This window comes from Paramisgurnus dabryanus, chromosome 17 (genome assembly GCF_030506205.2).
Source record: "Paramisgurnus dabryanus chromosome 17, PD_genome_1.1, whole genome shotgun sequence".
Classification (NCBI taxonomy): domain Eukaryota; kingdom Metazoa; phylum Chordata; class Actinopteri; order Cypriniformes; family Cobitidae; genus Paramisgurnus; species Paramisgurnus dabryanus.
Window position 1 is genome coordinate 29,940,727 of NC_133353.1, and position 26,991 is coordinate 29,967,717.

At 37.2% G+C, this 26,991-nt stretch overlaps 1 protein-coding gene and 2 long non-coding RNA genes across 14 annotated transcripts in view; 1 reads left to right on the plus strand and 2 right to left on the minus strand.

Annotated features, from left to right (window-relative positions):
• The window catches only part of LOC135777994 (uncharacterized), a 72,845-nt gene that overhangs the window by 3,030 nt on the left and 42,824 nt on the right, over positions 1–26,991 (plus strand). For 3 of the 5 annotated variants that reach the window (XR_010544389.2, XR_012335299.1, XR_010544390.2), the window contains exons 2-3: positions 17,368–17,470; positions 24,328–24,481. This is a non-coding gene — a long non-coding RNA (uncharacterized lncRNA). Of the gene's footprint in view, positions 1–17,367; positions 17,471–24,327; positions 24,482–25,899; positions 26,582–26,991 lie in introns of those variants that run through there. The other 2 variants (XR_010544386.2, XR_010544385.2) reach the window with 2 other exon arrangements.
• Positions 2,150–26,991, minus strand: part of nhsl1a (NHS-like 1a) — a 68,190-nt gene continuing 43,348 nt past the window's right edge. For 3 of the 8 annotated variants that reach the window (XM_073812361.1, XM_073812363.1, XM_073812364.1), the window contains exons 2-8: positions 24,309–24,461; positions 17,335–17,462; positions 14,436–14,628; positions 14,163–14,294; positions 9,942–13,085; positions 8,458–8,593; positions 2,150–5,640 (exon numbers count right to left, since the gene is read on the minus strand). In XM_073812361.1, coding sequence (XP_073668462.1) covers positions 5,058–5,640; positions 8,458–8,593; positions 9,942–13,085; positions 14,163–14,294; positions 14,436–14,628; positions 17,335–17,462; positions 24,309–24,461 — 4,469 coding nt within the window. In that variant the 3' untranslated portion in view covers positions 2,150–5,057. The other 5 variants (XM_073812365.1, XM_073812367.1, XM_065288332.2 and 2 more) reach the window with 5 other exon arrangements.
• On the minus strand, positions 18,970–20,463 carry LOC141280946 (uncharacterized). The gene is made up of 3 exons (XR_012335300.1): positions 20,173–20,463; positions 20,011–20,060; positions 18,970–19,696 (listed from the first exon to the last, which is right to left on the minus strand). It is a non-coding gene; the product is annotated as an uncharacterized lncRNA (long non-coding RNA).

Consider the following 26,991-nt stretch of genomic DNA (forward strand, 5'->3'; position numbering starts at 1 on the left):
TATTTTATTTTGTCTTATTTTTTATTTTATTTAAGTTTAGCTCCTTTAGGAAAAGAAAAAGTAAACATTCTGAATAAAAACATATCCTTGAGAGATACACTGAATACTGACACCACGTGGTAGCTTTGAGAGAACTTTCAGTAACCTATAATTACGTACGAAAAATGTAAATATCGACATTTTCAGACAAATATCTCCGTCTTTTCATTACCCTGTTCTGTACTCACAAAACCATTTTCTTCTGCAATTGATAATGACATTAACTGACACATCATTCCCGCCAGCTGTAAGGTGAAAAGAGTGCGCGAGTTGCGTCTGTGCGTCAGCGCGCTCCAGATGAAGGCAGGGCGATGCTGCACGTGCAATGTTTGGATCTTGCGCTGGAAATTAACAGATGGGATATGAGCCGCTTTTCTTCCAGCATCCACCGATACCTCCTTAAATCTCAAAAACTGAGTTACAGCAGCCTTCAGTCCTGCGACAGTCTTGGTGTATGGAAAAAGCCTTGTGAGAATTTCCATTTGTTTATTTCAGTTGTCCTAAAAAATTTACAAACAACAATAAAATATTTATCATATATTTTATGAAACGTTTACTTACAAAGTTTGTATTTATGCTAGTGGTTTACTGGTTTATAAAAACATTAAAAGCCTATACTAGTTATGCTTAATATTTTCAAGTGGTGTTATCAACTTAGGCCTACAATGAATGTATACATTCAATTTATACTTTGCAATGAGAATTTTGTTAGAAGGTAACTTTATAAAGTATTTTAATTTTTAAATAAAATTTTTTTTTAAGTGTTTAAGCTCACTCTCATCTGTTAAAATACAAGAAATGGATTTAGGACATTCGTTAACCTATTTTGACCTTAATCTCTTTACTGTCTGTAATGGCACTGAACATTCATATGTTGTATATTAATGGACATACATCCACTGTAGCTATTGCCAAGATGCTCAAAGGTCTAACTTACCTTTTTAGTAGAATCCTTTCAGGTGAACAGCTCGGGTCTGGAAATGTATATAAGACACAATTGCCGTGTAATTGTGGGCTTTAGTTATGGTAGCAAATGGCCTTGCTACCAAAAGTATTTCAATTGCGCCTCATCTATCAACATAAATGATCGCTCTAGTACCTGAGTGCTGAATCTATAGGTAGATTTAATTGCATAAGCGGTCACATGTCTAGGGCCTATTTGAATCACTGGCCCACAGCCTGCAAGTACTGACGTTTGGATGTACACCATCTGCATGAGTATCAGATCATGATGTAACAAAACAGTAATAGGATCCACAAAACAAACACAGACTTTATCTGTGTCCCAAATCGCATACTGTGACAGTACGTACTGAATTTAATGAATTACCTATTCATTGACGTTAAAACAGTATGTTCTATATAGTATGAATATGGATAGTGTGAATGAAATTCAGACGTACTACATTTGCAATGTTGATACATCATGATAACGTCATAACAACGTGTGAGCCATTAACGTGGATGCTGTAAAACATGCGCAATTGAACCACAATGAACAGTTGTTTTCCTTATGCCACGTTACAACTTTCTGACATTTTTTAATAAGACAACACCTCTGCTTCTTTGGGAAGCTTACGGTATATTAAAGTGTCCATCACAATTTTGCCAGAAGTACACGTAGTAGGTCATCTGGGTACTCTTCGCCTGTTTTATGAATACTGTCCCTGCGTACCAATTCGAATACTATTAGTACTAAAAAATTAGTCAAAAATAGATTTACTGTCGTATGTCCCATGTCTGTTAAAGAACTCAAAGTCGGACCCATTTTTTTAAGGTATCTGTAAATATTCCATTGTATTCCTTTTTTATAATTAATTAATATAAAGTACACCATAGCAAAAACCTTACACTTTGTTTGTTTTACAGCATTAAGCAGTTTGACCACTAAGTCTTTTATTTGGCCAACTCAGAACTTGACCTCGATTAGACTTTATACTGTAAATCACATCAGACTTGGTGATTAACTTTGTGACGTCGAAGGTGAGGCTTAGTAAGCAGAGTATTATAACTTCCGTGGTCAATGTTTGAAACAATAAACGCTCTGATATGGTGAGTTAGTAATTATTATGCTGCATTTTTTGCAAAACAACAGACAGCAAGGGATTGGTTTGATTAATGCAATGTTTATTTATTTTATTGAAACCCTTGTCTCTCTCATGGCCTTGACCCAGGGGCTTCACCATCTCTCTAAAGAAAACCACCCTGGTGCACCTAGTACAGTAAATACAACGGTGTTACTTCCCTCTTTAAAAAAAACGAAACAAAAATGTACAAATTCTTATTAAGGGCAGGTGCGAGACAGGTAATTTATAGGACTTTTCAAGAATAAAGAGGCCTATATGGAAGTTTCTATATGAAACAGAATGGTTGGTATAAAACTGATACTTGGCTTTTGAAATGGTTGGAAGTATTTACACCGGTAGAGTATGGATAACTATTATTATTAATATTGTCTAAACATAAAAAGCAAAACATTTATTTACATGAATATAATAAAGAAATTGGCTTGCATTAACTTTCTATTCAAATATACTTTCATCTTGGTCATAAATGTGATGCCCATTTTTTTAAAAACTGGAAATTGTTGGACACAAAACAGAAATGAAGCATCTAAAGGTGCATTAAAAACATCAGTTATTAGTCGCTCTCTTAAAAATCTCCTCTTTGCTAACATCTCCACACTCTTTTTATTCACTTCGCTCTATCCATACAGCCATCTGCCCCTCTGCTCTCATGTTTGACAACATCAAATACTTGTATTCAACACCAGCAACCTTCGTGATCTGGTACTTTAAAGGGAAATTCCACTTTTTTTGGAAATATGCTAATTTTCCAGCTCCCCTAGGGCTCTATCTTACACCCGGCGCAATGCAGCGCAATGCGCGACGCAAGTGTCTTTTGCTAGTTTCCACCCTGCGCAATTATAATTTTCACGTTTAGCGCCACGTTGTTTAAATATCAAATGCATTTGCGCCCCCTTTTGCCCCCATGGGCGTTCTGGTCTGAAAACGAGGTGTGTTCAGGCGCATTGTTGGCGCGTTGCTATTTTGAGGCAACTAATCGTCAATGGCGCAATAGTGTTTTTTGTTATTTAAAGAGCGCATTATATGCGCCTAAACGGGACGACAACGCGGGTTTGCTTATCACATACATGAATGGCAGCAGCACAAAAACGCTTTTAAATATGAAAGATTAAAGAATTGAGTGTAAAAGATTATTATTGAGTCTCTTGGACATAAATGAGGACAGATTATGAGACGTTAGAAGGCACAAAGAGCTGCTTCACCTGCAGTCTGGTAAGTAAATAAATGCTTTGCTTTAAACAAATGCATCTATTTTTAAACATTTTTAAATGCTATCTTACGGATTTATTGTACATGATGACACTGTACCTGTGGATATGGTAAGATGAGAAACATTTTAAATAATGCTTTGTAAAAAATCCCGGCCATATGGCGCTGTTCTAGTGCTGAAACTCTTCGGCTCTCTGCGCGTTTGTAAATCCTTTATCTTTTGTTTGTATTTTTAGAATACAAACCTTTTCTTGCATATTTGCTAATCATTTTATGCGATTACATTGATTATGTAAGATATCAATACATTTAGGACAGCAATTCAAAGCCTGATATTTGTACTTCTATGACTAAGAAAAGAAAAAGGCTTTTAAAGGTTTTAATAATAAAAAATTCAATAAAAATGAAAACAACACTTTTTTAACATTATTCTTAAACTGGTGGCCTTCTTCCTCCACTTAGTTCTTTAGTTTACAAGGTCCGTTATCTAAATAGGGATTACGCACAGCGACAGCGCAACTGGCTTTTAAAGGGGATGATAGCTGAGTCTCTCATTGGTTTACTGCACGTTACGCCCAAAACACACCCATTACTCATTAGGAAAATATGTACAACCCTTTTCGACCCTGCTCTCGGCGCACAAACCATTTTTCCCGTTGTTAAAATAGCAAAAGTGGCATCGGACACGCCCATTTAGACCGTGCGCTTTAGACGATGCGCTAAGATCGTTAAAATAGGGCCCCTAGAGTTAGACATTTTGATTCTTACCATTTTGGAATCCATTCAGCTGTTCTTGGGGTCTGGTGCTACCACTTTTAGCATAGCTTAGCACAATCCATTGAATCTGATTAGACCATTAGCATCCCACTAAAAAAATAACCAAATAGTTTCAATATTTTTCCTATTTAAAACTTGACTCTGTAGTTACATCGTGTACTAAGACAGACGGAAAATTAAAAGTTGTGAATTTCTAGGCAGATATGGCTAGGAACTATACTCTCATTCCGGCGTAATAATCAAGGACTTTGCTATAGTTCCTAATCGCAACTTTAAATTTTTCGTCAGACCCAGAGATCAGCTGAATGGATTCCAAAATGTTAAAAACCAAATGTTTAACTCTAGGGGAGCTGGAAAATGAGCATATTTTCAAAAAAGTGGAACGTCCCTTGAAAGAAGAGGTTCAACCATGTGACTTCAGAAAACACAAGGACGTTATTAGGGATGAATATTAGATTTGGTGACATTACAGTTCATACATTATGATTCACTGTGCTCAATAAAGCACTTTTTTGGGTTCAAGTGCTCACTTCAGTTGGGTACTTTCCATTGCCGTACTCGGAAACACGTCAGCATGGACGATTCATCACAAAATCCCTCAATGACATTCCAGTTCCATACTATTTTACCCTCAACTTACCACCAAAAAAAGGAAAAGTACATTTCCTTGTAGTTCTAACCTGCAAATACAACAAGTAACCCTTTGTTAATATCACATTTTCAAGAGTGCTAATGTCTTATTCAAATGATAAAACCAAAAGTTACACAATTACAGAAAGTTCTCTTCCCATTAAATCCTTATTCCTCAGATGCCACCAAGGGCCAGCACAAGCATGGCCTTCCAGCCAAAGTTTAGACCTCTTGGTCTTGGTATTAGACAGGTGAACGGCTCTTACAAGCTGTCAGGGGATGAAAAATCCTCAAGTTATAAGAAATGCTTAAGCATTAAGTGCTGCCTTGAGAGCAGACCGTGCCGCTGCAGGTCAGGGGCAGCGTGAAGGAGCCGTCCTGTGACTCTGGCATCTCACCCTCTCTTTCACAAATAGCGGTCATTGGCCCGCTAGCATTGCGACTGCGGCTGTTGTACCGACTGCTGGCCGCTGAGGGCGGCGTGCGAGAGCGCCCGTATTTTAAAGTTGTTAGTCCGGCAGATAGCCGGGGCAGGGCACCCTCGGTACGTGCCCATTCTTCGGATACCCTCCTGTTGCCCGTCGGAGAGGTGCATAGTCCGTCCAATTGAGGCGACTCAGAGGTGGTCTTTTGGAAACGGGGGTCTGTGCATTTGAGTATCTCTGCGGCTGACATGCGGAAGCCGGACTCGGAGCGACTGCCCTTTTTGAGGAGAAGAGCTTTGAAGCTGTCGTTGCTTGTGGACGACCGACGTAGGTTGCGCTGAATGGAGCTAGACTGTCGAGGCAAGGACGACAAACTGGGACAGGAGCCTGTTGGGGTGATAGGCGGGGAAGGGGGGACGCTACGGCAGCGTTCCTCTTCAGAGTCGCAACGGCCCAGGACCTTCCTCTTTGACCTGTGGATTGTGAGACATGTTTTCAGATGAGACTTTGGCACTTTTACTGTATTTTGCACATGTGGCATTTTCTATCTATAAATCAATGAAGGACTGTGATTTGCTGTAGGAATTTCTGAGGCAACTGGTTTATGTGTCTAGAAAGATAACAATTAGTTGCTGAAGCAGCAGTGCAATGAATATCAGGCTATGTTTATAGGTAACATATAAAGAGTTGAAGTGTGTCTGACATGTTTTCTTGTAAATGAGCATTTTTAATCTGACTCTTAAGGGGTTCTGCCAACAAATCTGTATTTCTGAATTACTTAAAGCTGGGATTAAGCAGATGAACGTCCAAAGCTGTAAAAATACTGTGGCTGGCATTAGCTTAAAGATTAAAATGAATTACTATTCGTTTTAAGGTCTTGTACAAGATGTTACTTTTCTTTTAAATATTCTAAATAACTCTACGTTTAAATTATTTCACATCTACTGCTACCATACTCCCAAAAGTGCTCAGGCCATCAAGTTCCTCATAACTCTTTGCCAGGAACATTTTAATGTCTGTGCTTGCTAGACTGCTAAAAATAAAATCGCAGCATGTGCTCTTTAGTTCAGTCCTGAAGATCTGGGACGGCAATATCAACGTTCTCTTTTTTTTACTTGATTTTAGATTAAAATAAATTGCCGTTTCACTACAAAACTACTAACTACAAAAGATGGGATGAATACACCGTTGAAGCAGCAGACCTCTATGTATTTTAAGGACTAGCGAGGGCATATAAAGAGCATCATTAATCTTTTAAGGCAGCTACTGGATTATGGGTGTAATCTGATCCTAGACAAACTACAGGGACACAACACCAGCCAATGACTTGGTTACTTGCCAATCCAATCCACACCTGTAAGTGGATGTTCATATTCTGCCTACGTAGACTGCTGTGTTCAGACAAACAAGTCAACAAAAATACATTAGCACAATAAAGATAAATGATTAGATTAGCAGAGCTTCTTTTGAAAGTCAGTATAACATGTTTTAAATCATCTTTGACATCAAAAACTGAAACAACAGATATTAATGTATTCCTGAATATATAAAAATGTAAAATTACAAGAATAATTTGTAAAGGAACACAGCAACTTTGTGGGACTTTAGCTTATTCACCATATCCCCCAGAGTTAGATAAGTCCATTCATACCTTTTTCATCTCCATGTGTACCGTAACGCTGTCTGACGCACCCACCGCTATCTTAGCTTAGCACAAAGACTGGAAGTGAATGGTGAATGGCTCCGGCTAGTATACTGCTCCCAATAAGTGACAAAATAACGCCAAAATGTCTTATTTATATGTTGTGATTTTCATAGTCACAGAGTGTACAAATAACAAGGTCATATGAGACAAAGCCATCTTTTAACCGTATACATACTGGGAACTATATTCTCAGAAGGCGAAGCACTGCTACCTCGGCAAAATCACTCCACCCAAGTAGCAGTGCTTCGGTTAAAAGAGGGCTGCGTCTCATATGACCTTGTTATTTGTACATGCTGTGACTATACAAATCACAACATATAAATAGGAAAATGTTGTCGTTATTTTTTCACTTATTGGGAGCAGTATGCTAGAAGGAGCCATTTACTTCCAGTCTTTGTGCTAAGCTAGGCTAACGGTGGATGAAAAGGGTATGTATGGACATATCTGATTCTGGGGGATACGGTGAATAAGCTAAAGTCCCAAAAAGTCATGTGTTCCTTTAAAGGACACCTTTATTAGTTTTAATTCAGATGAAAGAATGTATAGTTTGGTACTTTGTGATTAATTTTGTTATCCAATAAAAACACAAATTACTTAACCATAAAATGTCAGGTATTTATACAGGCAAGAACACATTCATGTTGCATGTCGATATACATTTTTTTGCAAAAAAAAATCCATTTTGATTGAAGTGGTGATTGATCAACTCAACTTACATCATTGATTTCAGTTGAGTAACTTTGATGTAAGTTGAGTACTGTAAGAGGAGCATTAATGTAGTAATAATATATGTTTAATGCACCGTGAATCAATTGTATCTACTGTAGCACTCCATAATATTACAATCTAGTTAAACAGACCCTTTAGCCATGCACATATTTAATGTGTTTATCTCAAAATAATTTTTTATAAGCCACATGGTTTGTGCAATAATATTTGGCTTTTTACGAACTATTATATTTTATTATATATAAATATTATATTTATTCTTAATAATTATTAATACATTTATTAATACTATGTATGCCCTATCTATGTACATATTTGTTTACATATGTCATATTTATATCTATACACACACACACACACACACATAAGTACGTATGTGTCCCTGGAACATAAAACCAGTCATAAGGGTCTTTTTTATCGAGATTGATATTGAAATAAGCTTTACATGATTGATGTATAGTTTGTTAGGATAGGACAATATTTGGCCGAGATACAACTACTTCAAAATCTGGAATCTGAGGGTGTAAAAAATCTTTTTCCAGATGAAGTCCTTAGCAAGTGCTTCCATTCATAAAAATAAAGTTAATATATCATTATATATTTACAGTAGGAAATGTACAAAATATCTTCATGAGACATAATCTTTAATTTATTATCGTAATGTTTTTTTGCCATAAAAGAAAAATCAATCATTTTGAACCAAACAATATATTGTTGGCCTATTGCTATAAATATACCCATGCAACTTAAGACTGGTTTTGTGTTACAGCTGTGCAATGACAATAAAAGTATTCTCAGTTCTGTTTTGATGTGTTCTATAATATGGATTTTGCTAATTAAAATTATAAACACATACCTATGAATGGCAGCAAAGAGGTCCTCTGTAGTGCGGGGACGAACGGGCGTCACCATCTCCCCCACAACCTTTCCGTTAACGTTCTCGCCCGGTGAGCTTTCCGTGCTCGATTCAAATGTAGCACCTACAGTGCATCCTACACACAAACAATGCGCATCACAATCTCAAAGTGAGGAGAAACAACTGAGCTGACGCTGATTCAAAAGCAGGAAGGCCATAAGCTGCAACAGACATTTTCAACTCTTTAAATTATTCACAGTGCTTTGAAAGACCTGCCGATGTGCAATAACTGCACTTTGGCGGGCACTGCAGAGGCTTGTGAATATTACAGTCTGAACCCGCTATCCATCACACACTCCAGGGCTATCGTTCTGCTTACTTCACGGCGGATCTAATTACGTAACAGATATAAAATCATAAAGACAGGGAGTTAGAGAGTTATAGTCATGACCAAGAACTTTGGGGGTGGTAATGAACATGCATACAGTATGCTTTTAATTTTTTGTGTGCTTGGGAGTGCGTTATAGCAAACTATATCAAACTAATTTACTTAAACTTATCAGTTGCCGGAAAGATGGATAAGCTATGGCTTGTCAACAGAATATAGAGTGTTTGCTGATTCATGCAAAACTGTAAAGGGAATTTGATCGTCTAATAAATACCAAAGAAAAGTAAAATGCAGTGATTTAAAGTTCTGCAAATCAGTGTGCAGAAATCTTCTTTGCTTGCTTTATATTAACTAGTGGTGCATGTTGGATAGTGATGGTGCATGTCAATCTACTGTCCCTTTATGGATTATACTTACTTTAAAATAAAATTCTGTCATCATTTACTCACCTTCAAGTTGTTCCAAACCAAACAGATCTGGGGCACCATTCACATCTATTGTATTAGTTTATCTTACTATGGAAGTGAATGGTGCCCCAGATCTGCTTGGTTATTAACATTCTTAAAAATATCTCCCTTTGCATTCAGCAAAGAGATTAACACAGGTTTGAAACAACTTGAGGGTGGGAAAATTATGTCATAATTTTCATTTTTGGGTGAACTATCCCTTTAAGTAAACTGCTTTTTGTCAATGATTATGCTGCCTTGTCCTGATTGTAACACACAACCTGTTGGCACACTAGAGTATCCCCTATATACAAAAACTTACCCCTGGTTTCACAGACGAGGCTTAAAGGAAAACACCACAATTTTCAATATTTCACTATGTTCTTACCTCAACTTAGATGAATTAATACATATCTATATTTTTTCAATGCGTCCACTTAATCTTTGTTCAGCGTGTTGTGAATGTTTTAGCATTTACCCTAGCCCCATTCATTCCTTAGGATCCAAACAGGTGTCTCAACTGAAAATAACGGACAGATCTTCAAATGTGCCTTTATTTAACGAAGGCCTATTCCTGGCTTAAGCTAAGCATTGTCTGTGAAACCAGGCCTTAGTTTTTTTTTTTTTTTACTAATAAATGAAGTCCTTACCATTTTCCTCACTTTCATCTTCTTTAAAGCTGATGGATCCTGAGCTGCTGCTTAAACCATCATCTGATGTATTTTTATCATCACTGAGCTCCAGGTCTTCATCGTGCTCATGAAGAATGGGATCAGAAAGTTGAAGGTCTTGCAGACTGCTTGATGACAAATCACTATTGAAAGACAGTCTGCCTTTGACCACAGGGGTCGAGGAACCCGAATCAGTTTCTTCTTCTGCCTCAAGGCCTGATGGAATCTCTTGCAGATGACCTACATGTACGTCTGTTGAGTCTGTGTCATTTACTGGCTCTGGATCAGGAGTGATGGTTGTTTCCTGAACCTGTTGAAGCCCATTAGAAACCTGATTGTTTGGTGGAATAATAAGGGCTAGATTTGGCTTCTTAGGAGATATAGGAGGCTTTTGTTTCGAAGGGAAATTTTGTAGGGTGGAGTCTGTGCACTGTGCAATCTCGTGAGAAGGTAAATCATTTGGGATACTAAGAGGCTCAGAAGTTTGCATGGGACCATTCTGCCCAGTTTTAGTATTGGTGACATGGTCATCTGGGCCAGGGGGTAGATAAGGATACGATGCTTTAAGGGGGTTTCCTTTGTTATCTGAAGATTCATGTGTTTCCATTCCATTTTCTGTCTCACCAACACAACTGGCAGTGACTGTTTTCTCTGCAGGTTCACTTTGTAGGGTTCTCCCTGAGCAGTTTCGAGAATATTGTAGCTGGTCCTCAAAATGTTTAACACTGACTGCTGTAAAAATACTTTCAATTTGCCTGAGCTTGACGGGTCGTAGATGCACCATCTTCAGAGCATCAGCAGTAATTTTTGGTCTCTTCTCCGGCTCTTCAAAGCGATTAAGGTTTAGTCCCTTTTCACTTTCCACAGACTCTGTAGATGTAAGATAACTCTCTTTTGTAAATATGGCTGCAGTGTGAAGACTTATCTCAGGTAATGGTGGAGGAGGAGGTAGAGGGGGAGGAGGAGATTGAATGAATGATGAGGGTTCGGGAGGAGGAAGAAGTGGAGGAGGTGGAGGGCTAATTGTACCTTCATTCAATGACAGAGATTCCAAAACCTTTGGTGAGTGTGGGACAAAATCAAGAAAGCCATCGAAGAGCCTTTCACACTTTTCAGGTGTGGGTACATTTGAAGGTGAATTCTGTTGTAGGGCAGAAGATACATCATGTTGAGAAAGAGGAGGTGGGGCTGAGTCTATCGTAGTTGCTGTCAAGCAGCTGGAAATTGGGCTGGGTGTTACACATTGAGCAGTAGTTATGTCAGGTAAAGGTGGAGGTGGAGGAATGTTCTTAATGGAATCTGAGGTGTTGGAGGAAAGAGATGTAGAAGAAGAGGACACAGAAGACAGCAGGGAGGACTTTCTCTCTGGCACTTTTGGTTTTGCCCTTCCTGTAGGACACTTTACTCGTAGTAAAGAAGTAACCGGAGTGCCTGCAGTTGGTGTGTTGGACTGGCTTGAATACCCGCTGGATGGCGAAGTCAGGCGATGGACCTTTTCAGGTGATGATACCAGTTTCGACTTAATCCCATTGCAGTGTGCTGATGGGAAACCATTGTTGTAAGATCCATTGATCACGACCCCTGGATTTTCCTCAGAACCTCCATGTCTTGTAATTTGAAAAGGGACACCTTGGTCTGATCGTGGACCTGGGTAATCCATGTAAAAGTCCCATGACTCGGCATAGTCTGAGGGCTGACTGCTGCTGTCACTGTGTGTAGGTGTGATCGGACACACGGCAGCTGGTGCCGACATACCACTGCTTGTTGCGCTAACAGTGCTCTTGCTTCGGGGTCGGAGTACCCAAGGATCTTCAAAGCCATTGGCTGGGTGTCCAGGAAAGGATGCATTTTGCGTTTGCAGGTTAAGTTCTAAGGACTGTTGAAGGCTGGAGATCAGCTGCTCACTAAGGACCGATCCACTGTGGTGAGATTTCCTCTGAGGTTTGCGTCGTAAGGAGTCGGTTCTCGCAGGAGGGAGAGGGGGCTTCTTGGCTTTCCGAAGGGAAATGCTGCGAGTCAGGGAGCGGTTGCTGTGCAGACTTGCACAATCACTCTGACTGTGGTGGTCCTTGCACTCGTACAAACTGTGCCTTGTGTTTGACTCTTCATGGATGCGGCCATGACTGTGTGACTTCATACCAGACTCTAGACGCATGGAGGTATAGTACCCATCGTTGTCCGCAGAGAACAATGAGTTGGTGTCCGTCTTGCTCGGAGAATGTTCTTGACTGTTGTTTATGTGACTGACAGGTGAGGAGCAACTTGAAATAAGCTGGTCCTTAGGAGGAATCTCAAATGTCCACTGGTCATTGGTTAGGGTGCTACAGCTTTGATTGCTGCTCTCTGAGAAGTCGGAACCCCTACGAACACAGTTACAACTACGCTTTCTGCCGTCAAGCGTGCTGCACTGGGACTCGGTCTCTGTATGGATCCCTGTACACAGTGAGGTGGTTGATTCGTAACAAGAGGATGTACCAGACAATGAGGCATCGGTAGAACTGACCAACTGTGCTGAGGAATGAGGTGACTGCATAGAGTCATCCTCTGTTGTGTTTCGTCCAGCAAAAGAGTTCTGTAGAGCATCACTGAGACTAAATAAGGCCAAGCTGTTATTTTGGTCACAGCCATGGTAGTTTGCAATAAGATGCTCATTCTGAAATTCACCAGATTTGGGGCTGCTTTTCGAGTTCGGCAGCGATGCTGAGGAACCATGCTGCAAGTCAAACTGGTAAGGCAAGGAGCTTGTAGAGCCAGAATTCATCCTGTAGGGGGAGCTGCTGTACTTAGGTTCACAAGGCTGATGTGAAATGCGAGGCAAACTGTAAAAGCTCTGATCACTCCCATTAAGTTGAGTGTAGCTAATGCTGTTACAGTCACTCATGGTAGAAATGGTGCTTGAGGAGGGAGATGCATTGGCCATTTGGGCTGCAATTCCATGGCCTTTTTGTGCTCTGATTCTGCGTACTGAGGGAGGAACAATCTTTAACTCTTCTGTTTGGCAACTGGAGTCACGGGTATCCATCCGTCTCAGGGTGGAGTTAACGCTTCCGGCTCGACAGAGGGTTGAGTGCTGATCTGCCATACCCATGGACTGAAGTCTGGAGTCATCTTGTTCTTTGTCTGCTGCAACAAAATAGATATGGGAAGTTTAGATATATTATGCTTAATATTGCGTTTGTAGACTTGATTGTTTTTCTTAAATGCCCTTTTCACACACATATTACAGATAATCTCTTCCGTATTTTGTGCGTACATCTACACACATTTGTGTTTAAAGATCCTGTAAAGACATGTGACGTGCATTGTATTTGCAATCGTGCCCTTCATGGATTTGTGTATTATCTGCGATTTCTCTCTCTAGAAACCATGCACATGCATTTTTGGTACGTATTTTTGGTACGAAAGTTTTTGTTGAATCACGATTTGTTTGTGAAAACGTATGCACGCACATTTCATGCACAAATTTGTGCGTACGCATGCTTATTGAATGACACCCACTATACTAAAAAATATCAGATAAAAGCTTTAAATTCTTTCAAATTTCTTCTCAAGTTCTGGAATAAAAAGTCATACAGGTTTATAATAACATGAGGGTGCATTACAGAATTTGTGTTTTTGAATTTTAAACCATGTAAGAATATCAAATACCACAAATTTGCGTATCGAAACATCCCTATCAAAAAAGCATTTTAAAGGGGACATATTATGAAAATCTGACTTTTTCCATGTTTAAGTGCTATAAATGTGTCCCCAGTACTTCTATTAACCTAGAAATGTGAAAAACAACAACCCAGTGACTTAGTTTTGGTAAACCATTGTGTGCAAGCATGTGAAAAAAATAGGTCATTGAAATTTGGCTCCCCTGTGATGTCAGAAGGGGATAATACCGCCCCAGAGATCAGCTCATTTGCATTTTAAAGGACACACCCAAAATGGCACATTTTTGCTCACACCTACAAAGTGCAATTTTAACATGCTATAATAAATTATCTATATGATATTTTGAGCTAAAACTTCAAATACCTACCCTGGGGACACCAAAAGTTTTATTTTGCATCTTGTAAAAGTCTTTTTTTCTTATTAATTGAAATTCTGTACTTTTTAATCAAACAAATTATCTTCAAATTAAACTGAGTTAAACAATGAACCAAAACGTCAAGGATCAACTGGAAATTCACTTGCAAAATACAAGACTTGTACCTAGTTCTGTCTGGATGTTGTCAGGAACGCCCGTTATTGTCTTTCGTCTTTGCACCCTCTTGGACCTTCGTATTATGGTATCAGTGTTTGAAATGGAGCGACGGAAGCTGGCCTGCCGGTCAAAATTCTCACCTGAAAAAAGGTGCAAAAAAATATTGTCCTGTATGTGTTTACACAAGAATTCCACCCTGTCCTTCTTACCATTACAACACATGAAAACCTGAAGATATGAAGTCTACCAGTGATATTTTTATCACACACCAATGAGGATACCTGTGATGTTGATGGGAATAATATCAGTAAGAACCGTCTGGGCCTGTAGCCTCATCTTCTCCTCTGGTGTGGGTAAAGGTGAACAGCTGGTCCAGCTCCTCTGGATGTTCAAGTCAAAGCCATGTTCCAGCAGAGGTGTCTGAGATGGCATCGAGTATACCAGCTTCTCTTCTTCGGTAGGCGACTCTGAACCCTGAACACAACACGAACAGATCGATTTGATAAGGTCAGGATTCTGCGAATGAGAGCCAACCCAATGTCTAGCGATGGGTATTGTCTGATACTTGGTCATTTTAACAGATCATTCAATAAAGTGCTCTCCCAAAAGACTTTGAGTGCATTTTCCTGTGAGCAATAAGCCCAGGGGTGCACTGAATGGAGGAGAGCTACTCTCTAAATTATTCATGTTAATTTGAGATCACTGTTACAGTCGGTCTATACAACCATAACCTGTCTTGATACTCTTTAGAGCTAAACACAATACATCAACGGTTTATTCTACTTTGCACAAAGATGAAAAGCAATATTTAGACTGAGACAAACACACAATCGAATTGTGTAATGTGTGTAATCTACTGCAGTCAATGTCTCCAAAGCTGTTGAGGGGAAACACACTCGTAGCAGGTGACTAGCGCTAGTTGGTTGGGTATAAAGGAGCTACGAGGATTTGATGGGATTTTAAGTATTCTACACACTTCTACTACTGCAGCGAGTGTTGTACCTTTCTTCTCCAAGGTCGTAAATGACAGCAGAGAGAGAGGCAAGACTGTGATAGGCAGTCTAGGACTTTAGACCGCTTGATGAAGACAAAGAAAATGTGAAATTAACTGAGATATTACCTTTGCTTAAGAATGTGTAAAATGTTTTTCTTAGTTTGACTTATTGATGGTGATTTGATGGGCATTTAAAAAGTCACTAGGGGGCAGTGCCAAACAAGAGATTCAAGTACTGGTATGTCTGAATACCAGGCCTTTTTAGCATGCATATGATCATATTAGCTTTTATTATCAAGTACCAACAAAATAAAAAAGAATAATATCTAGCAAAAGGTTTATATCACAAAGAATGGGATTATTTTATGATAACAACCTGCTTCCTGTACATTATCCAGCTTATTACACGGCTATTACCTCATAAGTATAATAAGGAACATTAAATATTGATTTAAAATATTTTATTTGCTTATTTTTAACAAATGCAGACCTTTGGTGAGAAAACCCTTGTTTAATTTTGGTTTTAAAATAAGACGTTTGAATGTGACAAACACATTATTTGGTTTAATCATTTGTAAATATAATATCACTATAAAAACAAACGGTGCTAAATAGCACTAAAAGTGGTTCACTGGCTCGTAATCATAGGGGAACCATTTTAAGTGTCATATAGCACCTATGTAGTACCTGTGTAGGACCATATTGTGCTATATAGAACCATATCTGGTGTAGCACTAAAAATGTAGCACTAAAAATGGTTCCCCTATGATTACGAGCTTTTAGTGCAATTTTTTTAGAGTGTGTTATTGACCCATTTCCTGACAGCCTTTTTTTTAAAGTTACCCTCAAGCGTTTTTTTGTGATTTTCCCAAAAGTAAAAAAATGCCTTTTAGAAAAATTTTCTACTATAAATATATATTAACACACAAATATATCAAATGAAATAACAGACCCTCTGCTTTCAAACAAACAAAACAACAAAACGGGGGGAAAAAAACTTTTTTATCCTATCTTCATTTTCCTCTTTTAATACACTATTAAATATGGGTAGGTTTCTTCAAAACTACAAAATTTTGAGCAAAAAGCTGAAATAATTGCATTTTTGTAAAAGATTTTTGTTAGATATCAGATTCCGACTGATTATTAAAACATAATTAAAGTTTAAAATGAATTAAATTAGTTTTTGCTTCAGTTTTTTATAAATTGGGTAAGATCGTCACTAAGATCGGATATTACAGATTACCGTAAAAACTCGTCAGGAAAGCGTCATTGGCAGGGAAATGTTTTCTTTTAATTGCCGAGATATCTTGTCAATGGCGGGGAAGGAGTTAAAAGACATTTATATTGTCTTTTTGTGTAATATTAAACTGTACCTTATAAAATTATCTGCAGCATCCGTGTTACCGCGTGTTATTAGTTTTAAGCGGTTGTTATTTAAGGAATAATTAACGACGGGCAGTTGAAATATCATTCAACTATTACCCAATTACCGAGTCAATTATTCCGCTTATACCACGATTACCAAAAATATTGCTCTGGTGCCTATTTTTAAGACATTTTAAAGGTTAGGTGTGCCGTTATTGCAAAATAATCAACACCCATGCAACATTTCTTAGCCAATCAGAATCAAGCATTCAACAGCCATGTGGTATAACTGGGAATAACAAACCTGCAAATGTTGCGCCTGGCAAATCAGAATCAAGCATTCCAACGAATCATGTAATAAGTATATTTATTTATGAGTTCTTTAAAATAAACAGTTCTTGTTTAACATTTGGAATTTCATTTACATTAATGCATTTGGCAGACGATTGAATCCAAATCAATGTACAGTGGATTACAAGTTATACAGTTTATATGTGTTTGTTTCCTGGGAATAAACCCTTGATCTTTTGCACTGCTACTGGCTGCCCCACCAATTGAGCTACAGGAACACCCACCTATTTCTTGTTCATACATCAATCCAGACTCACAAAGCCGGAATAGTCTGAATACTTAAATTGCATGTAAATTGTGTTTTAAAATAACCACTTCTACCTAAAGGTTTTGGATATAAGGTTATTTATGTTGAATCTTATGATGTAAGGCTTTCCATCTGCACAGCTAAAAACCTTTAAATCTAAAAACACACAAGTGAATGCAAAATGAAGGATTGTGGTCAAATGTATGCAATTAACGTTGTTTACTTTGTCGTTCTTCTCCGTCTTCTCCTCCTCCAGGTGCACATTTTCACAAAGGCTGCTTGAAGAGAAGGCAGGGCTTTGCGAGTAGTACTGGGAGCTGCGGAAGCCATCTTTCCTGAGCTTGTCACACTCTGGAGAGGCAAGAATAGCCATTTCATTTAATTATGATGAGTAATGATATGAGTGTGTAAAGACAATGTATTGCATGCAATAATAATAAGACAAAACATATGGCTACCACACTGCAGTACAGAAAAACAGCTTTCAGCAAAGCTCAAGGTAATCGTAGCTTTTATTATTAAAGTCCTACTATCGCCATTTCAACTTTGATTAAATGGTTTATTGCATTTGATGCTAATGCACATTTCATGGTACTATTGCAATTTCTCTATGTGCTTTGTTACCCTCCCATTCTTTAAAGGGACACTCCACTTTTTTTGAAAACTTGACTCTTCTGTAGTTACATCGTGTAAAATATCACAGAAAATATCACGCAGCACCGAAAATAGTCCCCTTAGTAACTTTCAATGGCAGGGGACTATTTTCGGGCAATGTTTAATATCACTACGCCTCCTGCAGCCATGTTACGGCAGCAAAGTCCTTGATTATTACGCCAGAATGAGAGTATAGTTCCTAGCCATATCTGCCTAGAAAATCACAACTTTTAATTTTCCGTCGGTCTTAGCACACGATGTAACTACAGAAGAGTCAAGTTTTAAATAGGAAAAATATCAAAACTCTTTGGGTTTTTTTTTATTCTTTTTTATTTTTGTCTACAAGTGTGTTTTGGTACTCGGCCCGACTACCTTTTCCAAAGTGTTTTTCAAAAATCGTGCACCCCGCCTTTAAGACTCACATTAAGCCTGGTGACTTTTATACCACACTCAGCATTATACTGAATCACTGCAGAGTCTGAATGTCCCATTTGCCCTCAATGGAGGGAGGGGCACAGTTCAGACTGACAGATGTAGATAGCATATGCTTTACAGAAGAGCTTATACTACAATACAATATCAGAAATATTCAACGAATGTATCGACTATACATAGATTATTATCAGAAAATCTTCAAAATATGAGAAAAATGACTTAAAGACCAATATTTATAGACAGAATTTATCTTCAATATGTCAGGTCTAAATGTTGGGTTATGGATGGCTGTAAGTCTCCACCTACTGCCACTGACATATCTATTTATTTTATCTCATAACCTTTTCTGGCAGCTATCATTGTGTATGCCTTCTGGGAAACACTATGACCAACACTCAATCTCTCTCTCCCTCTTTCTCTCTCTCTCTCAATGCTGTCTTTTATAAGAGCTCAATTTATTCACTTAATCTTCAATGCAGTAGTTCATGAAGACATTGCACCTGCACTGTAAAAAATAATATGCCCCATCTACTCAATAAAATTGTGGCAACAGATTACAAGCAATATCATTAATTACATTCAACAAATCTAAATTGATTTAGATTTACTCTATAAACTCTTTAATATTAACATATTCAAAAATCCAAACTGCAATTTGCAATTAAAAATTTTATTAAAATTTAAACAAAAATATTGGGTATACTAGACAAAGATCTAGCACTATACAATAAAAAATATTATGCCAAATCTACTCAATAAAAGTGTGGCAACAGATTACAAGCAATATCATTATTTAAATTCAACAAATAAAAATTGAGTTAGAATCATACCATAAAGTCTTTAATAGTAACCCATTCAAATAGGTTAACTGCAATTTGCAATTAGAAATTAATTTAAATTTAAACAAAATATTGGGTATACAGGACAAAGACCTAGCACTATACAATAAATACTATTCAATTATACTATTTTAATTTAACATCATCCATTAATAATATTATTAGTAATGAGTATTATATCTAATTTCAGAATGACAGACAAAGATGAATCAATTCTTATTTTATTGCAGTCAAAAGAACAGGAAAGCATCTCATTTTTAATGGTGTATTTGTAACAGTGTAAACTTCAAAAAGTATTTTACAGTCTTTAGAGAAAACTGTCCACATTTCCCGTCGAAAGGTTCCATGTTTGTGTTCTGTTACATTGATTCACACCCAGAAAATCAGACAGCAGTTTAGACTTACTGTACTGTAATCAGTTTATAAACGTTGAAGAATCCAGCTCCAAGAAAAGTTTCTGAAACACCTGAAAAGATGCCTGGGATACTGGAGATTCAATGCAACGATCCAATCCAATGAGGATAAAGCCTGCCCTGGGAACAACTTTAAGGCCTCGATAACAATTCCAGCATCCCTTGGGCTTCCACTCCTAGAAGATCCATTCTTTACAATTACAGCCATCACAAGCTGCCCAAGTCCCGCCTCTTCATCATTATCCTGCAACATTAAACAGCAATTATTTCTTAAAACCTTTATACATTTATACAGCCTGAATACTGAAATAATCAACACATTAAACTTGTATATTAAAATGTTTTGAAGAAAACTGATAATAAATTCTCATTAGAATTACAAATAATATCAAAACATGTTTGAAAAGGGCAAATCTTTTCCCTACATTTTTTCTGTCACACCATAGGATGCAGTCACATATTTATTTGTTAACCAAGTTACTCATGTGTATATACAAACACATACACTATATACACAATATAATATATACAATATATATTTTTAATAATATTACTCACCTTTTGTTATGAATATACGTTAGTTCTCCCTCAGCAATGTTTCACGTTGCCTGCAGGAAATTGCAGTACAATATAGTTAATAGGTCGCAAAATTAATAATGTTAATTTTACATTATGTAGAAAGCTTAAACATTTTAAAAAGATAACGAATATCTTCCTCACCTTTTGTGGAATTAAATGAATAACGTTACATTTCCCTTCAGTTTTGCTTCAAGTTTCGGAGGGCAGCAGATAACTCCAGTAAGACGCCTTTGTCAAACAATTCAGTCAGCCACGCGAACTTCGCAATTGAACACACAATTAATTTACAGCGGATAATAGTTTTACATTAACATTTTAATCGAATACTTTGTGTATATAACTAACACGAAACTAAATAAACCGAAAAAGACCGCAGTAAAGTCACACTTATCTTTAAAACACGAAAGTCCTCAGAGCGAGCGAGTGGATTAAGAGAACCCACCCATTCAGATGAACAATATGATTGGACAGTTTTTCTGTCACTTAAAATGAGTTACAGTGGACAACCAATTGCAGCCCGTTTCTGAGTTCGAAGGTTCAGACTGTGCAGACTGCATTCTCCATTAAGCCTGGTTTGTTTAAGTTAACTAAGTATAACATTCGCAAGTCATACGCATATTACAACAATTTACGATTAACTAAGAATAAAAGTCAACTTGTTAATATGCTGAAATAAGACAGTCTTGATGACAAATGCATCCTAGATATGCGACCTCCTAAGGTCCTAAAGCTGAAGTTACGTCCAAACCCAGTTCGTATTAATCCTTACTGTAATTAATATTTACGAATTACAAATAAATTATACAAAGAAACACTGCTTACATACTTATAAGACCAAAGATTGCCTTTTAAATGGACCCGAAATGAATTTTATCCACAGTTTAAACACTACAAACACTACTGTGATTTTCAGCAAGACTGGCCGAGGTGAGGCGCTGTTGTCCGGTATATATGAGCCCTAAGCACCGGTTGATTATCTGGAGCTCCCATCGCCAAAAACTCGGAGTAGCATCTGCCTGCACAAGCGGAGACTGCAGTTTCGGGACCGCAGTCATAGGACCGCAGTTATAGGACCCTAGGTTTTTAGTGACAACGCCACCTAGCGAACTAGAGGACCAACAAAGATGGATGACAAGCAGAGTGTGAGTATCAAGTTTGAATCAATTTTTATTTGAACATTAAATACAATCGTGATGCATTTCATTGGAAAGTTAACATAGCCGATTAATATAGTGATTGTGATTTGCTAAATAGTCTTGCATATCCATCATACGTAATATGGCAAGGCACGTTTATTTGTGTAGCACATTTCATACACAGAGGTCATTCAACGTGCTTTTTATAGAATTATGCTGTAAATAACTTGTTAGCACATTCGTTTAATTAAACTGTTGCATAAAAGCTTGTGTTGACTTAGTGACAGTACAAGAAAACTGTATTACGCTGGTTGTAAAAACTTGTTAGTTAGTTACTCGTTTTTTTTTTTTTTAGTTAAAATAATATAAATATGTTTTAACTGTCACATGATCACAGTCAGCCTTTTTGACGTTACCACACAATACATGTTATGAGTATGTCTCTTCATTTAGATGTGGTTTTAATGTTGATTGAGACATGTGACATTTTTATAGTCAGACATAACAGTAGGCCATCATAATAATTGACTGTTAAAATACCATGTGTTAGATTGTGTCATGTACTGTTTACTGTACTGTACTGTATTGTACTGTACTGTGTACCACTTTTTAACAGCATTTTTGTTAATCAGTGATTATGTTCTTTATGTACTATTTCAGTGAAGTGGAGGAATTTAATCGAATCATAGACAAACAATTGGAAAAAAAGAGGGGAGAGCATCCAGTTGCTGCTGCATACATCACAATGTGTGCTTTAAATATTTAATATTTATATTTATCTATCTCTCTCTATTATTATTTTTTATCTGCTCAGATGTGCTTTATTGACATGAATGTTTCAAGAACCTTTGCTCCTGTAATGAACACTATGCAATACTAATATGAACATTACTTGGTATGAAGATTGATATAAAGTTTGAAATCAAAAATTAAAGAGTTGTTGAACATGTTCAACTAAATGTTCCTGGTTTCATTCATTTATTTATCTTTCTCTCACTTAGGAGTCAGTGAAGACGTTGTCCATGCAGTTCTTATGTTGTTCACATCATTAACAAATTTGGGTAACACTTTACAATAAGGTTAATTAGTTAACATTAGTTAACTACATTAATTGCATGGACTAATAATAAACTGCACTTATACAGCATTTATTAATATTTGTTAATGTTAATTTCAACAATTAGTAATACTTGATAGTTGGTTAATGAATTGTGAACTAACATGAAAAAACAATTAAACGCTTTATTTAGCTTAATTAAAGATTAAGGTTAATAAATACTGTAACAAATGTTTTGCTTATGGTTTGTTCATGTTAGTTAATACATTAACTAATGTTAACTAATGAACCTTATTGTAAAGTGTTACACTATTTTTTTGTGTGTGTTCAAATTCAACTGTTGCAATATATAATTTTATAAATACAAAAATTTTAAATCTACCCCAGAGTCATCCTTGTGTATTCCCTCTGTTCTTGAATATGTGATTGACTAAAAAGGCTAAAGTACACGATTCCTTGTTTATTTTACTTGATGAGTTATTAAATAATACAACGTAGAGCCAATAATTACTTAACATTCCTAAAAATCTGATTTAATTTAAATAAAGAAAGCAGTATTTGGGTGTAATAAACCTTTAAAAACATCTAAAACTTTAAAAGTAGTTTAAATTGGGTGAAAATATGCATTTGTGGCACTTTTTTCGAGTAGCATCTGCCTGCACCACCAGAGGCTACAGTTTCGCTAGATGGCGCTGTTAAAAAAAACGAGGGTCCTAAAACTGCGGTCCTGAAACTGCGGTCCTGAAACTACAGCCTCCGCTTGTGCAGACAGATAATATTGAAAACTCGAAGGAAATGCTTAAATAGGCGATATCTTTATGAACCAACTGCATTTTCTTGTTTAAAAAACATACATTCTCGACTGAAATGCTTTCAAAACTTTGATTTTTGGCACAATAACAGAAATATTTCCTAAATCCGTCTGCTCAGCGCTCACGACCTGCATATTAACCTGAACTGGTTTTTAATTTAAAACAGCTCATTTGTATTACGTTGGATTTATTCAGTATTCGCTACATGCGCAGATGCACAATAAGAATAGCTAAATCCTTCACAAAAACAATAAGTTGTTTTTATTTCAGTTTTTTTTTTAAGAATTTTAACACAAAAAAATTACCAAACTACATGAAATTAATTGTATTAAATAAAGTTTACATATTCAATTTCATCAAATCTACAAGCCTGCAGAATGACTTTTTACAGTGTGAAGCGTAACTTACAATACACTGTATGCAAATATTAAAACACAACATCTCAGCTGGTTGCCATCTTATAATCTGTTACTTTATATACTGTATAGGGCTTTGTAAGGAGAGTCCTGGTAATGAGAATTGATTTGTTTTGGATATTCAGTAAACCGATTAACACAAAGCATCACTTTTGTTATGCAATAAAAAAACCTATGGCAGTTACTTTAGACTCTAAATAGAAAGGACTTCAATATAACACATAAATGAGAGAGAAGGCAATTAATAATGCATATGGAATGGATTATAACATTTCTTAATAAACTGTATACACACGCACACACACAACCTGTCAAACCATGTCAGAAAGCTTTAAACAAATAAGTACCTCAAAAATGAAAGCTCCATCATCCTGTTTTAGTCCTAATGTTGTTCCAAACCATTTCTTCTGTTTGATGAATGTCAGAATGAAATGGTTTGAAACATGACATGTCCAACCAAAGAATTAATTTGAATTAGATTAAAAGTTAATATAATTCATGGCTATAACTAACACAGAGAACTGGCATGACCCTGGCAGATGAAACAGACGTGGTGGACCACCTGCTACACCTGCTGAGGCCAAGACAGCTCACAGCACATCAGTATTCCTAGCATCTCCGAGGAATAAATATTTAGGAAAAGCAAGGTCAAATGAGTCACAAACTGAGGAACCTTAACAAAGTAAATTTTTGTGATGCTATTCTCAGGTATGAAAAAACTGCTATTCCCCCAATGTCAAATAATTTTGTGGAGGTAACGTGAACCAAAATACAGGCATTCAAAACTAGGATGAATCTGGACACAAAAAGAAATGTTATTTTTGCACTGTATAAGTATTTGCACTGTTTCTCTGACCTCTGAGGACTGTTTTCAGGTTGACTTTGGCCTGCTGATGAAGGTCATCTACACAGGTTGGTCTGCTTCCTGGCAGGAAGACGTTCTCCTGTTGATGCCAGGGTGCTGTGTAGTGCACCGACCACTTGCTTTCCTCATCTAGGCTGGATACCGCTATAGCAAAAAACAAAAAGGTAGGTTGGTGTTAAACAGCATTACAACCATACAGGAATACAGCTGAAGTTATGACATATGTGATTTTCTGTGTCAAACGTTTCCTCAAAAATAAATGATTTTATATTGTAAATAAGTTTGTTTTAAAGGTACACTGCACTTTAAAAAAAACATATGATCATTTTCCAGCCCCCCTAGAGTTAAATATTTGATTTTTACTGTTTTGGAATACATTCAGCCGATCTCCGGGTCTGGCGGTACCACTTTTAGCATAGCTTAGCATAATCCATTGAATCTGATTAGACCATTAGCATTGCGCTCAAAAATAACAATATATATTTTTCCTATTTAAAACTTGACTCTTCTGTAGTTACATTGTCTACTAAGACCAACGGAAAATTTAAAGTTGCGATTTTCTAGGCGATATGGCTATGAACTATACTCTCATTCTGGCGTAATAATCAAGGACTTTGCCGCTGTAACATGGCTGCCGCAGGCGTAGTGATATTACGCAGCACCTGAAAATAGTCTCCTGCTATTGAAAGTAACCAAAGGGACTATTTTCGGGCAGTGCGTAATATCACTCCTCCTGCTGCAGCCATGTTACAGCAGCAAAGTCCTTGATTATTACGCCAGAATGAGAGTATAGTTCCTAGCCATATCTCCTAGAAAATCACAACTTTTAATTTTCCGTCAGTACATGATGTAACTACAGAAGAGTCAAGTTTTAAATAGAAAAAATATTGAAACTCTCTGGTTATTTTTAGCGCGATGCTAATGGTCTAATCAGATTCAATGGATTATGCTAAGCTATGCTAAAAGTGGTACCGCCAGACCCGGAGATCAGCTGAATGGATTCCAAAATGGTAAAAATAAAATGTTTCCTGTTCTATTAAAGGGATAGTTCACCCCAAAATGTAAATTTGGTCATCATTTACTCACCCTCATGTTGTTCTAAACCTGTATGAATTTCTTTATTCTGTTGAACACAGAAGATATTTTGATGATTTCAGTCGACTGTACCTTATGACTTCTATAGTAGAAAAAAAACAAATACTATGGAAGTCAATGGGCACCTTCAACTGTGCACTTACTGTACCATCATTTATCAAAAATATCTTCTTTTGTGTATACAATGATGATTTTTAATTTTTGGGTGAACTATCCCTTTAAGAGGAATAAAAGAGTGCTTAACTTTATTTCTGCCTTTCTTGTAAAACAGTACATTAGAAAATTCATGAATAACAATAATTATACTTAAAAGCTGACATACTGCTGGATTAACATTACATAAAGCATGGTTTTGGTAATAACTAGTACTGAGGTGGTCTAATAAATTTGTTAAGCACTGTATAAATTCAATTCTGATAAGAAAAATTCACAACTTTAGTTTAGCACTTAAGTTTTGATGTCGTCTCTTTTGTGTTATAAAAAACAGATAAAACACTGCATGAGGGGCCGCCGGCCAATCAAACACTTCTGCACCACTGCGTCTAAGGACACAGGAGACGTGTTCGACTCTGGCTGGTGCCTAGACAACCCAGATTAAACGATCAATTATGTCTGGGCCTTCGGGTAAGCTTAAGCGGGTCAGCTTTACCAATGCAGTGCTATAGCATGTCAGCGATCATAGATTATTCACAATCAAAGGTTCCTCCAGAACAGAGGGTCGTGCGGGAGGCAGTAGGTCATGGGATCAAAATACATGAATGAAGGGAACTGAGGTCAAATTGTGAAAAAAGTCAAAATTGTCCAAAAGAAAATAGATGTTATGCAAAGTTTTGTGCAAAACTAACATCAATATCGATTTGTGCTTTTACAGTCATCTAAAATAAAATAACCATGATCTCATGATTTGTATGCATGTATTCAGTCAAGATAAAAGTGGCAACTATGCAGCAACCTGCATCGTTTGGTGTACACTGAAGATGCACAAAATAGGAAGCCAGAGCATTGCATCCCCTATATAAAGTCACTATAAAGATACCAAAAAAGAAACTAACCTACCATGCTGCACTAAAACAGACGCATGCAGCTGACAGCAGCATTGATGATAAATCCCACACCCCAAACTACTTGAGCGATACTTGACCTTGAGTTACACGAGTGATAAGATAAAGCCAAAACGCTACGGTGCAAGAGGTGACAGGGTCTTACCCTTTCGTTTGAAGTACTTAATGACAGATTTAAGAGTGGTCCCGATGAACACCATTATGACAGATGAATAATCCTCAGAGAGATGCTCGCATAAGATTGAATTAGCTCTCCATCAGAGCGAGAGATAGAAAGGAAAGACACTGCCGCTACCCGTACGACACTCTCTCTTGACTCATTTTACGCTGACTGGCACAGCATGCAACACACACACACACATACTCTCTCTCTCTCTCACTTTCTTTTTGTCTATGTCTCTCTCTCACACACATTTACCCACCCCTGAGGATATTCAGTGGCTGTTTGATTTTCCTCTTCCTCCCCTCCTTGCGTCTCTCCAGCTATTCTGGTTACCTTTAGTGTGTCGCATTGGGTA